At 43.0% G+C, this 17,518-nt stretch overlaps 1 protein-coding gene across 4 annotated transcripts; it reads left to right on the forward strand.

Moving 5' to 3' along the window:
- Positions 1 to 12: 12 nt before the first annotated feature.
- LOC5507376 (F-box only protein 15) lies at positions 13 to 17,390 on the forward strand. 4 transcript variants are annotated; one of them, XM_048720607.1, is made up of 16 exons: positions 15 to 343; positions 592 to 733; positions 1,268 to 1,372; positions 2,903 to 3,013; positions 3,096 to 3,191; positions 3,569 to 3,778; positions 4,072 to 4,118; positions 5,233 to 5,336; positions 5,461 to 5,543; positions 5,962 to 6,017; positions 6,100 to 6,183; positions 6,523 to 6,638; positions 6,706 to 6,767; positions 12,076 to 12,113; positions 12,191 to 12,270; positions 16,515 to 17,390. In XM_048720607.1, exons 1-16 carry the CDS (start codon positions 262 to 264, stop codon positions 16,602 to 16,604), a joined length of 1,506 nt encoding a protein of 501 aa, XP_048576564.1. In that variant the 5' UTR covers positions 15 to 261; the 3' UTR covers positions 16,605 to 17,390. The 4 variants fall into 4 exon arrangements, with proteins under 4 accessions (XP_048576566.1, XP_048576567.1, XP_048576564.1 ...); XM_048720608.1 differs by having other exon boundaries at positions 16 to 343; positions 623 to 733; XM_048720609.1 differs by lacking the exon at positions 16,515 to 17,390 and having other exon boundaries at positions 13 to 343; positions 6,706 to 6,795; positions 12,191 to 12,228.
- The last annotated feature ends 128 nt before the right edge of the window (positions 17,391 to 17,518 follow it).

The raw sequence follows: 17,518 nt of genomic DNA on the forward strand, positions 1-17,518 counted from the left end.
GGTGACCAAACACAATGTACATTTGTTGATGTTCGAAAATTATAACAAATCATTTTTCGAAGTTTGCGATAACTATTTACTTAAAGATCTTGATTATAATGTGACCATTTGGTTGGGAAAAATAGGGTTAATAGCCCCACTCGTTCTCTTACTCGTCCCAGGCAACCTCAGCAAAATAGCAACAAAATGGCGGCAAAACAAGAACGTACTGACAGATATGCGACGACTTTGACAGTCCAGAACTTCTAGCTGCAAGAGTATATGAGAATATGGCGAGCAAGCAAAGACATCAGAAGCATTTGTCCACTTATCTCAAGTCAAAAAAAGAAAGCCCGGATAAAAGGTATTTCGGTAGTTTATAAAACAAGGAAGTTCAACAATTTACTTAACTCAGAAATGCAGTACACCAGAGATGGGCTGGTTCCATCAGAATATCGTGCAGTTTGTATCAATAGGTGTAAAGAATTAGGCATCTCTTTGCACACCAAAGCGCTGCTACTTTTTATTTTATTAGAATCAATCTCCAAATTCCATATTTTTACACGACCTTCTACAACCTCTAAATTCCTCTGTTCCCCCTTTCTATTTGAGGACCCAAACAAATTGGGTATTCTTATCTCAGGACCAAGTCAACACCATCTAAATCACAAAAGAACCCGCAAGCTACTTTTCGATCCAACCAGAGATCCACTCTCAGCAAGGCCAAGGGTGGTCAAGATTGCATGTTTGAAAGGTAAAAAATGTAGGAAGGAGACTTGGAAGATTTCAAATTGTTCATATCTGAGCTGGAAAATCACTGTCTAGGGTTTAGAAAAAGACAGATTTTATTAGAGTGCCGTGAACAAAGATGTACATAGGCCATTATTCCCCAACATTTACAAGTGTGATTGTGCAAATTTAAGTCATAAATGTATTGAGCTACAATGCTGTGGTGTTTTTTTTTTTTTTTGGAGTTATTAAATCTATAAAGTTTGGGAAATGTCTATGTAGTTGTTTAGTATTTCTTATTTTTTTTCTTTTTTTTTTGGAAATTGAGCATTTAACTAGAAAGTGTTATTCGTTCTCCATAGTCTGGTAGCAGTTTAGCTATACCCCCCCCCTTCTGTCCCCCTTTCCTCCCCTAAATGACAGACCAGTGAGTAGACTAGTTGTTAGACTAGTTATAATTAAAAAAAACACTATTATTTTAAACTGCGCTGTTTTTTTTTTAGTAAGGGTGTCAATGTTGTTTTGTTGCCTTTGATGTTTTGTTTGGATGTGTTCACAGGCTTCCGGATGAGCTCCTTTTAGGCATTTTCAAGTTTCTCAGTCCCTCAGAATTGCTGAAATGTGCTCAAGTCTGTCGGCATTGGTCACAGTTAACTACAGAAAGGTGACTTTAAACATTTCAATAAAGTTTCACTATCGTATTAGTGCCATGGGTAAAGCCTCGCCCCCTGATCCCCCCCCCCCCAAAAAAAAATATGTGATGACTCATGTGAAAACATACCTTAGGGTTTTCCGCGAGTTTTGCCAAACTCGCGGCCGTTTCGCGGAACGCTCGCGCCCTTCCCGCGGAATGCTCACGCTTTTCTCGCAGAATGCTCGCGCCTTATTAACAGAAAGCTCGCACCCATCTCGCGAAACGCTCGCGCCTAAAAAACGGAAAGCTTATGCCTATCTCGCGGAACGCTCGCGCCTTGACAACGGGAAGCTTCACGACTTGCTAAACACAACTCGCGGGTTGTATCTTATAAACGACACGGAATAGCGACCAGCAAGTTGATCCTTAGTCAGCTACGATTTTTCGAAAGGAGGATTTTTTTTTACACAGCACAGAGCGACGGTTTTGTCTATAATTTGTGTCGTTACGGCTTTTTTAGAAGAGTACCCAAGCACCTTGAAAAACTTTCACAGATCGTACTCGCTCTCGAATCGCACAGAAATAAATACGAAATAGTTAGTCTGGTAATTTGTAAGTTACTAGAGATTAGTAGCGTATTAGATAGAGCCGAACGCAAACCAAGGGAGCGTTGCTGTCCGAGTGTCTTTGTCTTTGTTGGCGGCGAATAAATCATGCCGCTCAAAAACTCGCGTATTAAACAGACCCCCCAAAAAAGATTGTCGCAATCGCTACATTGCTCCAGCCGAACGCACCTTAAGAAGCATCGTTGTTTGAGTGTATATGTAGAAAAATAACTTTACTACAACTAGATTTAATAAAATTTTATTTACGATTCTATATATTTAAACCATGGTTAGTATGTTTAAACATTGTTTTCTTAACCAAGTACATGGCTTCTAGCGAACCAACCAAGGAATTCGACCGAACCAACCAAGGCTTTGAGCGAAACATCTTCTGACCGATGTCAAACTGTCAAAGTCGCTATCAAGCTATCCCTTAAGAGGCGATTGGTAATAGCGCTATTGCCTTGATGTAGCATCGTAGCGACTTTGCCGTTCGATTCCCTTGCTAGCACTCGAGATCTCAATGAAACCAAACTCAAATACTTGCTTTATTGTGTCGAATACTATTCAGATGTTTACTACTTCTATCCTAAGAGACGCTTCTTCTAACGTATAGACATCAGTAGATGTCTATCGCGTTTCACCGACTTTGGAAATTCAAAGATTCATCACTTTTGCCAATTGTTACGTTATGTGCTTGCGACTCAACAATGAAATGCTCGTGCCCGTTTTGCAAAAGCTCGCGAAACACTCGCTCCTATCTCCCGGAATGCTCCCGCCCGTTTCACGGAACGCTCGCGCCGGTTTCGCGGGTTAATTCGCGGAATTGAGAAGCTCTAAGGTACGTTTTCGCATGAGTTGTCACATATGCTATGGGCATAAATACAAACATGGTAAATTAGGGACTCTGTAGAAATGTGCCTTATTATACTGAATCTGACACCTCTCATTATAGCTGTCTATGGGAGAACATCTTTCTTAAAGTCCCACTAGGTGTGCGGCAGTTGTTCAGCTTTGAAGAGACAAAGGAAGAGGGGTTTAACTGGAAAAAGGAAGTGATCAAAAGGTTTGTCATGGAAAAAAACATTTCTTTAGTGGATACCTCAATTTAACTCAGACTATTTACATTCTTTGTTATGTTTCTATAGGTGTATAACAGCCAGGAACAACATGGTATTGAAACCCAGAAAAGAGCAGCGACCAAGGGTGTATCAGGGAAAACCTGGACTGCAGGGTCATTTAGCGTATGTACAGGTTTTAGTAGTTTAGTCACTGCCTTGCCTGGCTTGCATAGCATGGCTATAGCTTGCATGTGGAGGGTGAATTTTACAGAGGACAAGGCACCTACCTCCACCCCCCATAAATACAAGGAATGTGTGATGCTTGCCCCCCCCATATATAGCCAGTGATTACAACTTTTCAATCAATCAATCTTTAATTTATTACTGTCTCTTGCAGCAAGTCTGAATTTCAGGCGGTGTCAGCAACACAATTTAAACTTTCTAGTTGTTAAATAAAAATGTTCCATAGATCTCATAAAAATGTCCCATACAGATATCATGGTAGCTTTCCATCTGTACCCCTAATTTATTCATTCATGCTTAAGCTTAAATTTTTTCAGGTTTCTGTCAGTCAAATGGAAGCTCTGTTTCATGGACACTAATGGAAATGACCACTGGGTGTCAGTTGGGCGAATGTTGTATCACCGTCACTCTGTCTCTGTACACTGGGGATCAGTTACCCTTCCTCCGCTACAAAGACTGAAAAACTTAAGGGTGTATGCCTTTGTGCCGGTGTTTTATAACAAGGAGTGGGTTCCTCACAAAAATAGGTACAGTGCAGCTGTCAATACTTCTGTTTTTACCTTATTATTAGTATTTATACAGGTCTATAGCAGGGTGTGGTGCACCAGGGTCATGTGCCCCCCAATATTTTCAAAAATTATAAGAAAATAACCAGAAGGGGGTGGCTGCGTCCCCTAATATTTTCTCTCTCAATATTTCTGTGTTGTGCCCCCCCTCTCCCCCAATCTTACCCTGGTTATGATTATATATACCTGTATATACCTGTGCCCCTTTTTTTCCTATTTTCGGAAAAGTTTATTTTTTTATTTTATTTTTGTAGTGCAACCACAAGATCCTTAATTCTTCAATATGACATGAAGTTAAAAGGTAGTTGTAAGCTATGATATTTAAAAAAAATTTGTTGAATGAATTTCTCACCTATAAAAATTATTTCTTGTCCCAATTTTTATCCATAAATATTTTTAACATTTTTTTAAGCATAAAAGAAATCATTACTGTTAGTTAGAAAGTGTATTAGCCATATTAGTATTAGGCCACTGACTTTTGTACTTACATTTACTGTAAAATAAGTTTTGAACATTTCATTTTCATGAGACCCTCTCAGGGAAAGCACCCTCTCAGAGAAAGCAGGATTGGAAGGGTCTTCTAACAACCCCTTTGGGATACATATAGTAGAATTTGATACCCTTAAAGATTGATAATTCCTGTGTAACTTTATGGAGATCCTCCCCTTGAATTGCATATTTAAGTTATTTGTTTGCAGGTGCAAAAAAGTACATATTTCAGGGCTTCTGGAATTACGCGGACAAATACTCAAAATTAAGCGTGATTCTTTGCTAAATTACGCGGAAAATCAATAATTTCGCTCTAGATTACGCAGGATTTTGCAATACATTTTTCTTGAAAAATCAAAATTTTGCAGGATTCTTTACTGAATTACGCGCTAAATTACACGGAATATCAACTGTTACGCCCAAACTACATTTTGTACCAAAGGAAAGCACGAAATAACTCGAAAAGGGTTTATTATTTTGCGCAAAAATATATAAGGCGAGTTTTCATTGGCTCCTAGCCACTAGTCCTAGGCCTTCGCGGTTTAGCAAAGAACGCCTAGTCATTTTATTTGTTTTCGAAATTCAGTTCGAAATATCGCACTCTTACAAAGAATATCTTCTCTTTTTTACGAGAAATAGAGGTAAGAACCCTAAAAGAACACATCAGCTGTGCACTTAAATGTTTTGTCTTTCAAAATTTAGCTAAATTACACGGGATTATGTGGAAATTTGTGGATTACCCGGATTACGCGAAAAAAGCCAAATTACGCGCTTCCGCACAAGCGCGTAATTCCAGGAGCCCTGATATTTGCTCTTTTATGTTAAATGCATGATCTTAAACTTTTTCTATAAAAAATATTTTTATATTAAATGATAATATTATTCTATTTTAATTTACACCACTGATTACCCAATTTTCTATTTAGAAAACATTGTTGAGCAAAAAAGTGCCCTTACAGATGATGATTTGGTTACCTTGCACAACCTCCCCAATGGGACAACCATAGGGTGCTGGAAGGCATCATGGAAAGTATGACTGATTATTATGGAGATCCATGATCATATTACAGCTTATCTTGAAAATCATCCTGGAAGGCTACAGGCCTGATTTGACTTGATCACAAACATGTAAACCTTTCTTAATTACTTAACAGGGCGGTGGTGAAATTGCATTTGTTACTGTGAATTTACCACACCATAAGCTGGCTCGCAGGATTCTCCTTGGTTCATCCTCTCAGTAAGTCATCCTTTACTCCATCAACTGCCATGCTATCAGGAGGAAATTTCTGTGTGTGTTAGAACAAGATTCAATGGCGGGTAGCTAGGGGTCTGGTGGCAAATGTGTACCCCTCCTTGGTCCCAACAATATCTAAAAGTCTCCTTTTCTTGAAATGGCTAAATTCTATCCTTTTTCAATAATGATATAATGACCGCAAAACCCTATTCAGCAAAATCCTTATTGCTGTGCTCGTGATGTGAAGTTCCAGAAAAGATCCAACCCCCCCAAGAGGTTTTTTTTCTCCTTCTCCACCACAAGACAGAGTGTACAAACTATGTTTTTTTCATAAAAAAATTCCAATGCTGTTTATGGGGGAGGTAGTTATTTTGTTTTGAAATTGTGCAATATTGAGACTGGTTCAACTTTTGACTTGCAGAGTCTGCCGAATAGCGCCCCATGTACCTGTCCTAGATGATATTGATCCAAGATACGGTAATGAGGATGATAACACCTTTGTGAAACTGTTGTGTTTTTAGTAGTGTCTTAAAACTAAAGATTTCTGCTGTTTTTCCAGGTCTCCATGGTTACACGGCCGAGCTCATGCTAAGGACTGAAAATATGACCTTTTTGGAGCACCACTTTCGTGATTTAAGAGATGGTAAGTGATAATAATTCTGAACATTTCTGGTGAAAAGATTGTCACTGTGTTTTTCAGGGTTTTGATGGTGATGGAGACATGATGATTGCGATGTCATGATGATGAAGATGATAAGATACTGAAGATGATAAGGAAGCTTTTGATGATGATTATTGGTAGTAATTACCCACTTTTTAGTGTCCAATAGTGTATACCCTTCACAGCCCCTGGTGGTGGTGATTATGGAAGCCTGCTAGCCAGCCCAAAGTGATGATTGTTTTATTTGTGACGTTGGAAATAATGCACTGTAAGTTGTTGATTTTATAAGGATAGGTGCCTTATGATAACCTGTGTTTTTAGGGTATGTCACTGGAGATGAGGTGATTTTCACAAGTTTTAATAATGAGGTGTGCAGACTTCATGGTGAGACACTTTGGTTGCCATGGAAAACTGAGCTCTTTAAGGGGACTTTAAAGGTAGATATGTCTTTCAATAAGGCATGTTGCAAGTCTTATTTTATACTCAAACCATTGTCCATTGTAGGACTCTTGCATATTGGATTTAGTCTTCAAGGACGAACACAAGAAAAACATGTGGTCTGTCAGGTATTACAGCAGCCTCATGTCACTTCTGGTGAGATGGGGTGTACTCCCTGAGGGGTGAGGGGGTACTTCTTGAGGGGTGAGAGGGTACTTCTGGAGGGATGGGGGGAGTATGTCTAGAGGGGTAAGGAAAAGGCTACGTCTGGAGGGGTGAGGGGGACACTTCTGGAGTGGTGAAGGAAGTATCTGGAGGGGTGAGGAGGGGTGACAGGAGTTATTGGAGTACTTGGAGGGGAGAATAGGATACATCTGGAGGGATGAGGAGGGGTGACAGGAGTTATTGGAGTACTTGGAGGGGAGAATAGGATACATCTGGAGGGATGAGGAGGGGTGACAGGAGTTATTGGAGTACTTGGAGGGGAGAATAGGATACATCTGGAGGGATGAGGAGGGGTGACAGGAGTTATTGGAGTACTTGGAGGGGAGAATAGGATACATCTGGAGGGATGAGGAGGGGTGACAGGAGTTATTGGAGTACTTGGAGGGGAGAATAGGATACATCTGGAGGGGTGAGGAGGGGTGACAGGAGTTATTGGAGTACTTGGAGGGGAGAATAGGATACATCTGGAGGGGTGAGGAGGGGTGACAGGAGTTATTGGAGTACTTGGAGGGGAGAATAGGATACATCTGGAGGGGTGAGGAGGGGTGACAGGAGTTATTGGAGTACTTGGAGGGGAGAATAGGATACATCTGGAGGGGTGACAGGAGTTATTGGAGTACTTGGAGGGGAGAATAGGATACATCTGGAGGGGTGAGGAGGGGTGACAGGAGTTATTGGAGTACTTGGAGGGGAGAATAGGATACATCTGGAGGGATGAGGAGGGGTGACAGGAGTTATTGGAGTACTTGGAGGGGAGAATAGGATACATCTGGAGGGGTGAGGAGGGGTGACAGGAGTTATTGGAGTACTTGGAGGGGAGAATAGGATACATCTGGAGGGGTGACAGGAGTTATTGGAGTACTTGGAGGGGAGAATAGGATACATCTGGAGGGGTGAGGAGGGGTGACAGGAGTTATTGGAGTACTTGGAGGGGAGAATAGGATACATCTGGAGGGATGAGGAGGGGTGACAGGAGTTATTGGAGTACTTGGAGGGGAGAATAGGATACATCTGGAGGGATGAGGAGGGGTGACAGGAGTTATTGGAGTACTTGGAGGGGAGAATAGGATACATCTGGAGGGATGAGGAGGGGTGACAGGAGTTATTGGAGTACTTGGAGGGGAGAATAGGATACATCTGGAGGGATGAGGAGGGGTGACAGGAGTTATTGGAGTACTTGGAGGGGAGAATAGGATACATCTGGAGGGGTGAGGAGGGGTGACAGGAGTTATTGGAGTACTTGGAGGGGAGAATAGGACACATCTGGAGGGGTGAGGAGGGGTGACAGGAGTTATTGGAGTACTTGGAGGGGAGAATAGGATACATCTGGAGGGATGAGGAGGGGTGACAGGAGTTATTGGAGTACTTGGGGGGGAGAATAGGATACATCTGGAGGGATGAGGAGGGGTGACAGGAGTTATTGGAGTACTTGGGGGGGGGAATAGGATACATCTGGAAGGATGAGGAGAGGTGACAGGAGTTATTGGAGTACTTGGAGGGGAGAATAGGATACATCTGGAAGGATGAGGAGAGGTGACAGGAGTTATTGGAGTACTTGGAGGGGAGAATAGGATACATCTGGAGGGGTGAGGAGGGGTGACAGGAGTTATTGGAGTACTTGGGGGGGGGAATAGGATACATCTGGAAGGATGAGGAGAGGTGACAGGAGTTATTGGAGTACTTGGAGGGGAGAATAGGATACATCTGGAGGGGTGAGGAGGGGTGACAGGAGTTATTGGAGTACTTGGAGGGGAGAATAGGATACATCTGGAGGGATGAGGAGGGGTGACAGGAGTTATTGGAGTACTTGGAGGGGAGAATAGGATACATCTGGAGGGGTGAGGAGGGGTGACAGGAGTTATTGGAGTACTTGGGGGGGGGAATAGGATACATCTGGAAGGATGAGGAGAGGTGACAGGAGTTATTGGAGTACTTGGAGGGGAGAATAGGATACATCTGGAGGGGTGAGGAGGGGTGACAGGAGTTATTGGAGTACTTGGAGGGGAGAATAGGATACATCTGGAGGGATGAGGAGGGGTGACAGGAGTTATTGGAGTACTTGGGGGGGAGAATAGGATACATCTGGAAGGATGAGGAGAGGTGACAGGAGTTATTGGAGTACTTGGAGGGGAGAATAGGATACATCTGGAGGGATGAGGAGGGGTGACAGGAGTTATTGGAGTACTTGGAGGGGAGAATAGGATACATCTGGAGGGGTGAGGAGGGGTGACAGGAGTTATTGGAGTACTTGGAGGGGAGAATAGGATACATCTGGAGGGGTGAGGAGGGGTGACAGGAGTTATTGGAGTACTTGGAGGGGAGAATAGGATACATCTGGAGGGATGAGGAGGGGTGACAGGAGTTATTGGAGTACTTGGGGGGGGGAATAGGATACATCTGGAAGGATGAGGAGAGGTGACAGGAGTTATTGGAGTACTTGGAGGGGAGAATAGGATACATCTGGAGGGATGAGGAGGGGTGACAGGAGTTATTGGAGTACTTGGAGGGGAGAATAGGATACATCTGGAGGGATGAGGAGGGGTGACAGGAGTTATTGGAGTACTTGGAGGGGAGAATAGGATACATCTGGAGGGGTGAGGAGGGGTGACAGGAGTTATTGGAGTACTTGGGGGGGAGAATAGGATACATCTGGAGGGGTGAGGAGGGGTGACAGGAGTTATTGGAGTACTTGGGGGGGAATAGGATACATCTGGACGGGTGAGGAGGGGTGACAGGAGTTATTGGAGTACTTGGAGGGGGGAATAGGATACATCTGGAGGGGTGAGGAGGGGTGACAGGAGTTATTGGAGTACTTGGAGGGGAGAATAGGATACATCTGGAGGGATGAGGAGGGGTGACAGGAGTTATTGGAGTACTTGGAGGGGAGAATAGGATACATCTGGAGGGGTGAGGAGGGGTGACAGGAGTTATTGGAGTACTTGGAGGGGGGAATAGGATACATCTGGAGGGATGAGGAGGGGTGACAGGAGTTATTGGAGTACTTGGAGGGGGGAATAGGATACATCTGGACGGGTGAGGAGGGGTGACAGGAGTTATTGGAGTACTTGGGGGGGGGAATAGGATACATCTGGAGGGGTGAGGAGGGGTGACAGGAGTTATTGGAGTACTTGGGGGGGGGAATAGGATACATCTGGAGGGATGAGGAGGGGTGACAGGAGTTATTGGAGTACTTGGAGGGGAGAATAGGATACATCTGGAGGGGTGAGGAGGGGTGACAGGAGTTATTGGAGTACTTGGGGGGGGAATAGGATACATCTGGACGGGTGAGGAGGGGTGACAGGAGTTATTGGAGTACTTGGAGGGGGGAATAGGATACATCTGGAGGGGTGAGGAGGGGTGACAGGAGTTATTGGAGTACTTGGGGGGGAGAATAGGATACATCTGGAGGGATGAGGAGGGGTGACAGGAGTTATTGGAGTACTTGGGGGGGGAATAGGATACATCTGGACGGGTGAGGAGGGGTGACAGGAGTTATTGGAGTACTTGGAGGGGGGAATAGGATACATCTGGAGGGATGAGGAGAGGTGACAGGAGTTATTGGAGTACTTGGAGGGGAGAATAGGATACATCTGGAGGGATGAGGAGGGGTGACAGGAGTTATTGGAGTACTTGGGGGGGGGAATAGGATACATCTGGAGGGGTGAGGAGGGGTGACAGGAGTTATTGGAGTACTTGGGGGGGGGAATAGGATACATCTGGAGGGATGAGGAGGGGTGACAGGAGTTATTGGAGTACTTGGAGGGGAGAATAGGATACATCTGGAGGGATGAGGAGGGGTGACAGGAGTTATTGGAGTACTTGGAGGGGAGAATAGGATACATCTGGAGGGGTGAGGAGGGGTGACAGGAGTTATTGGATTACTTGGAGGGGAGAATAGGATACATCTGGAGGGATGAGGAGGGGTGACAGGAGTTATTGGAGTACTTGGAGGGGAGAATAGGATACATCTGGAGGGGTGAGGAGGGGTGACAGGAGTTATTGGAGTACTTGGGGGGGGAATAGGATACATCTGGAGGGATGAGGAGGGGTGACAGGAGTTATTGGAGTACTTGGGGGGGAGAATAGGATACATCTGGAGGGGTGAGGAGGGGTGACAGGAGTTATTGGAGTACTTGGAGGGGGGAATAGGATACATCTGGAGGGATGAGGAGAGGTGACAGGAGTTATTGGAGTACTTGGAGGGGAGAATAGGATACATCTGGAGGGGTGAGGAGGGGTGACAGGAGTTATTGGAGTACTTGGAGGGGGGAATAGGATACATCTGGACGGGTGAGGAGGGGTGACAGGAGTTATTGGAGTACTTGGAGGGGGGAATAGGATACATCTGGAGGGATGAGGAGAGGTGACAGGAGTTATTGGAGTACTTGGAGGGGAGAATAGGATACATCTGGACGGGTGAGGAGGGGTGACAGGAGTTATTGGAGTACTTGGAGGGGGGAATAGGATACATCTGGAGGGATGAGGAGAGGTGACAGGAGTTATTGGAGTACTTGGAGGGGGGAATAGGATACATCTGGAGGGATGAGGAGGGGTGACAGGAGTTATTGGAGTACTTGGAGGGGAGAATAGGATACATCTGGAGGGGTGAGGAGGGGTGACAGGAGTTATTGGAGTACTTGGAGGGGAGAATAGGATACATCTGGAGGGGTGAGGAGGGGTGACAGGAGTTATTGGAGTACTTGGGGGGGGGAATAGGATACATCTGGAGGGATGAGGAGGGGTGACAGGAGTTATTGGAGTACTTGGAGGGGAGAATAGGATACATCTGGAGGGGTGAGGAGGGGTGACAGGAGTTATTGGAGTACTTGGGGGGGGAATAGGATACATCTGGAGGGGTGAGGAGGGGTGACAGGAGTTATTGGAGTACTTGGAGGGGAGAATAGGATACATCTGGAGGGATGAGGAGGGGTGACAGGAGTTATTGGAGTACTTGGGGGGGGGAATAGGATACATCTGGAGGGATGAGGCGAAGGCTTCTCTTTCCCCAAGAGATAATACTTCTGGTGGAGTGAGAGGAGTATTTCCAGATGGGTGAAGGGAGTACTTCCTGAGGGGTAAGGGAGATTTTAGATACTCCTAGAGGTATGAGGGGTTAGTTATGGAGGGTTGTATGGATACTTCCTCAATTCCCTATGCTAAAAAGATCTGGATTGGTGTGCCTATTCACTTCAAATAAAATACATGTTGCAGTTCTCTTGTTTGTGCCAAAAAGAATTCACAGCCAGACGGTAAGAGATTGATTAATTTCAATTTAGCAGCTGGTCACACATCCTAATCATTTCCATGTATATTTTGTTATAAACAGTTGATTACTCAAGGGAGGGTGAGAAATACATAGTCGAATACAGGGATGATCATGGAGCCGTCTTCATATATTATACTTGGGTAAGACCATTTTCTTACTTTCCCCCAGGGACAAACCTGGGGATTGGTCAGGCTGGTTGTACACAAAAATTCAAATTTAAGGTCTTGGTAAAGGTAAATTTGACACTACTGTTTGTTTTTGTGGTTTTTGCAAAACCTGTATCAAAAGTTCTTAAACTTCATTTTTGCAAAAAAATGTTTCTCCATAAATCGCATTCTTAGACGGCTAAAATGGGCCTTTGCTGTTTAGCATGACCTGTTGACTGTGAATTTACGCCAGATCTTTTACTTTTCTAGCGTATTTTTTTAAGGCAAGAACTCAAGTTTGTCGGGGGTAACCTCGCAACGGGTTTTAAGATCACAGTGCCTACTTGCACGGCTTCCAGTAAAGGAGGAAAAAAATCTAGCTGCACGGCTGTCTCCCATTTTCTCGATTTTTAGTCTAAACCATATAACAGCCGTGCACGGAGAAAAAAAAATTAGATGCACTGCCCTTTTTTCTTTTCGCCATTTTAAGCCAAAATTAAAAGTCCTGACTTTAAAAACCTCCAACTGTTATTTAGAACCGTCAAGCGATGGCTTCGAGCTTAAAAATTTTTGGCAAAAGCTGACATGCGAATGCTCGGCACATAATAAACGAAGCGTGGAATTCGACACTTAGCCGAAAATGCCCTTTCTGTTAAAAATCCTGGCTAAGCCGCTGCATACCGCTCCTGGCATAAAGCTCCTCTGCTCCATAGTTCTTCACCTAAGGGTTCCTTAGGTTCCCTAAGCACCAACTGCTGATTAATTTCTCCATGTTAAGAGACAGCTGAGCATATTTTCTCACTTATGACAAATTCCTTTAGGAACAGCCCTCCTGCCATATCACCAGCACACTAACAACAGAGTCCCTTCTTTATTGTACAGTATGCCACATCTAGCATCCCCTTCCACTAAGCCTCCCCCTTCCACTACAACAACCTACACAACACCAGAATTGACACCATTATATTTCCATCCTAACTTGTACATAAACCATCACTTAGGGGCGGAGAATTCCAGAAGTATTGAGCCATTTTTCATACAAGTTTTCACAAGGGGGGCCATCAACCCTCCTCTTTTCAGATCAGTGCATGGTATCGAAACAGGTAAATATATGTATAAGAAAGCTATTTTCCCTAACATTCCATCAATTTTTACCATTTTAGAAGTCTAGAAAAGTCACCCAGTCCTGTAATTGTCTCTGAATTTGCCTTGAGCCCCCACTTTCTTAGGCCAGCTCCGCCTGCCAGCTCCCGGGTTGAGAGGTGTAGAAGTCTGCTCGTAAGGCCTAACAGGATTGACTGGATTACCTCATTGTTCTATTGTATTCATGTTCTATTGTTTTGTCTGTGGTGCCTCAAACCAATCAGGTGAAATCTTCTGATAGCTTCTACATGACCCCCCTGGTAAGGTGTAGGATAGCAGAGTGGGTGTGGTCAACAGAAATTTGAACCCCTTAGAGACAGCAAATCAGGGTCTAGTCACAGGGTTTTTCTTAAAATTTTCTAGACCTAGTTGTTCTTTATTTCACATAGTTTATTATTATTATTAAATGTCCAAATGATATTCAGTTAGCAAACCAATTTATTTCTTGTCCACAAACAGTATAAAACATGCAAGAGTATGTAGACCTATGAAAAGGTCTTAAAGTATAGGGATAGGGCAAGCATTATCATTATTATTATTATTATTACCATTTTTATTATTATTATTCATTTATATTTTCACAAATGAAATAGAGAGTCCCAAAGAAATGCTGCTTGCAAACAACTAATGATAATAGTAATAATGATAATAATAATGATAATAATAATGATATTGATAATAAAAGCTGGTTTGTGATTGACAGTAATTTCGTGTAACAATGTTTGATCATATGGAAACCACTTTGCATTATTGGGATTGGTTGTGGTCGCACAGTAAAATAAGCTGCAATCGTGGACAATCAAGGGAGATCATATGGGGAACAAACAAACAAGCAAAATAGATAAAAAACAAAGTAAACCTAATTAGAGAGAAATGCAATATCATATTATGGGTATAAATATGTAAATAAAACAAATTTGATTAAGTAAATAAATCAGGGCCGCAGCAGGGGGTGGGGCACAAGGAAATGACCAGTAGGGGTGTGGCTATGTCCCCCTAATATTATCTTAATGTTTCTGTATTGTCCCCACCCCCCCCCTCCCCCCCCCCCCCGCCAACATTTTGAGGCGTGCTACAGCCATGTAGATTATTTAATAAACGGAAGAATAAGAATAAAAAAATGGTATAGATTCTGGCTAAAAAAGTAAGAAATACCCTTTTCAATGCAATTCGTCAACCTCCCCTCCCCCAAAGCTTTGCTCAACTTGTTTTGTTGTTATGTTCTATTATGTTTTGTTGGGCCTTAGAAATTTATTGCTGTGTTTATATTTTTACTGATCCTTTAGAAACGATTCTTCACAATTTAGATGTTCAATATTTTGATTTTAGATTGAGTTTTTTTAAGCGAACCGGATATTTATGTGACAGCCGTGCATCTAGCGTTTCCAAGAGCTTATGGAGCTCTTGCACGGCCTCTTTTGGATTGGCGGGATTTTTGATTTATAGAGTGGTAGTGATGGCTATCGTCCAGAAATTGGTGGATAAAAAAGTCTTAGTAATCCATAACCAAAGATTAGCGCCAGAAAATATTTCAACTTAGTTCTTACCTGTGTAGCTTGGAGGTTTTTAAAGTCAGGACTTTTCATTTTGGCTTAAAATGGCGAAAAGAAAAAAGGGAAGTGCATCTAGTTTTTCTCTCTCCGTGCACGGCTGTAATATGGCGAAAACGACTGTGTCGAACTCCACGCTTCGTTCATACCGTGCCGAGCATTTGCGGGCCGCTCGTTTCATAGCTTTTCAGGCTTAAAATCATCGCTTGCCTGTTCTAAATAATCCTGGAAGTCTTTCAAAGCCAGAAAATTGTTATTTAGGCTAAAAATCGAGAAAATGGGAGACAGCCGTGCAGCTAGTTCCCCCCCCCCCCCCCTGCTTTACCGGAAGCCGTGCAAGTAGACACTGCGTTTAAGATATCGCCTTCAAATTTACGGTATCTGATAGATAATTATGCCATGTCATAAAGTGTGTGAGGAATTTTCGACTGAAGATCGCTTTTATAGCACTTTTCGTGTCCAAATTTCGCCAAAATGAGAGTTCCAACTTTGATTCGTAATATTTTGTTGACAGTGTCAAATGACAAAAAGTCCTCACACACTTTGGTAGATCATCTATCTGTCATTGAGATGCAATTACGTGCAAGGTGTATTACGCTCTAGAGTAAACTCCGTACTTTTAAGTTTGAGGCCTCAAAACCTAAACACGGAATTAGCTATTGCAAAAATAAAACTTGCAGGAGATAATTCAATCTTTTATCTTTCATTTGATATATAGTTTGTACATGTAGTGAAAATTGCGGCGCGACAATATTTTTTTTTCCGCGGACACGTCGCTTACCTTTACCGAGACCTTTTAAGGTCTCGGTAAAGGTAAGCGATCCTTAAAAGGATCATGCAGTTGGTCTCAGGAGAAATTAGAACATCACTAGAAAATTATATATGCGTATCTACTGCTTATGACCAATTTCTTATTTATGCATTCTTTTAAAAAGCTGAAAGAACTCATTGCCATAAGCAGATCTAGGGGGAGGTTTTAGGGCATTTGAACCCCCCTTTGGGCTGCTAGAAAGGCATTTGTAACAACAAAAAAATTACCCCCTCCCCCCTTTGTCACTGAGCCAAACCCTTCCCCTACCTTGTATTTAGTGCCTTGATCTCTTTGGGACGGTGTATCGCCGCTTGGTGCATGGTTGTCACTTTGTCTGTCTCGCAAAGTTAGCTAACAAACCTAAAATTTGGGGGAACACATTGGGGTGTAGTTGTATTGGGGGACTAAAAGGCTAGTGCATGAACTCAACTTGGGTTTAATCTAAATGAATACAGGGCTGATCAAATTGTAACAGGTCTCGTGTCTTCCAGTTCTTGCTCGTGTCTATCTGTTCTGTCACGTGATGTGTCACATGCCCACTACAGGGGGAGGGGGGGGGGGTGGGGTTGGGCTTCATCCCTTTCCCCATATTCTCCACAAATATCATAACAGCTGCCCTGATTGATTTTGCCCACTACAGGGGGAGGGGGGTGGGGTGGGCTTCATCCCTTTCCCCATCTTCTCCACAAATATCATAACAGCTGCCCTGATTGATTTTGGCTCCCTGCGTACAGGATGACGATCGCCATTGTATCATGGTGGACAGGACTCAGATTCACATCAACAAGGCGTTCCTCAACATGTGGTTTGGAACTTCATACTGATTTATAGGAAGATATTTGCTGTATTGACTGATTGCGCTTCCTGTTAGCATTATCACGATCCTCAGCATATCTCTAACGGAATCGGCTTCGCCCAACAGGGGGATTTCTCATAGAAGGTCAACCGCTCAGTGTAGATAGTTATATTGGAATTATTCAAGAAAAGATTTGGAGTGGCATGAAGGATCTATAGTGTGTTCAACGATCAAATAGTGGACTTGCGCTAAGAAATCACGTGTCCTTTTGGGTGGCATATTCAAAACAAAATAAACACAGAAATTACTGCGTCTGTCACGTCAGTGAACGAAATAAAAAAGGCCTTAAATAAAATTTGCCTTTCTGGGGAAAAAAACTTTCTGGCTTTATTCGAAAGAGCTAATGTTGCTTTTGTTGCTGTTATTTCGCCGCTGAAAGTTTGAGTTCGTGCTTGTATTCGCCACCCAAAAAGTCATGTCAATCTCTTAGCGCAAGTCTCCTATTCAATGTATAACCAAACGTTACACAACACAAACTATTGTTATAATATCACGCGTTACCACACATTTGAAACTACTGAAAAAAATTGTGTTTTATTGTTGAAGATTATAAGCAGACAGCGGAAATTCCATTGTTAGTCTAGTTAAAGTTTGATTAAAAGAAAACACCCTCACTCCCTTAGTTAGCTTGGTTAAATTGGTGATCATTATTTTGTACTCTTTTGTTTTCTTCATCTTCATCGCCTTCCACTTCCGTCCGGCCTAAAAATAGAACCCAGGCTGAATAGAATCAATAAAATCAGAATAACTTATGTATTTGTCTATTGTTTTTATTCAAAACATCGCTCTGATAAGAGCAATCAAAGCTCGAACTCTCTCTTATTTCACAAGAACTTGAATTGAGTGTTCCCGTAATAGCCTGCATGCACTAGGCTATAAGAT

Source organism: Nematostella vectensis, chromosome 13 (genome assembly GCF_932526225.1).
Source record: "Nematostella vectensis chromosome 13, jaNemVect1.1, whole genome shotgun sequence".
NCBI classification, from domain to species: Eukaryota; Metazoa; Cnidaria; class Anthozoa; order Actiniaria; family Edwardsiidae; genus Nematostella; species Nematostella vectensis.

What these genes read in the sequence shown, in the direction of transcription:
- LOC5507376 (XM_048720607.1), top strand. Translation starts at nt 262, where the DNA reads ATGAGAATATGGCGAGCAAGCAAAGACATCAGAAGCATTTGTCCACTT. An exon ending in AAAGAAAGCCCGGATAAAAG is followed by an intron (nt 344 to 591) that starts GTATTTCGGTAG and finishes TTTCTATTTGAG; the next exon opens with GACCCAAACAAATTGGGTAT. An exon ending in TGATATTGATCCAAGATACG is followed by an intron (nt 6,018 to 6,099) that starts GTAATGAGGATG and finishes CTGTTTTTCCAG; the next exon opens with GTCTCCATGGTTACACGGCC.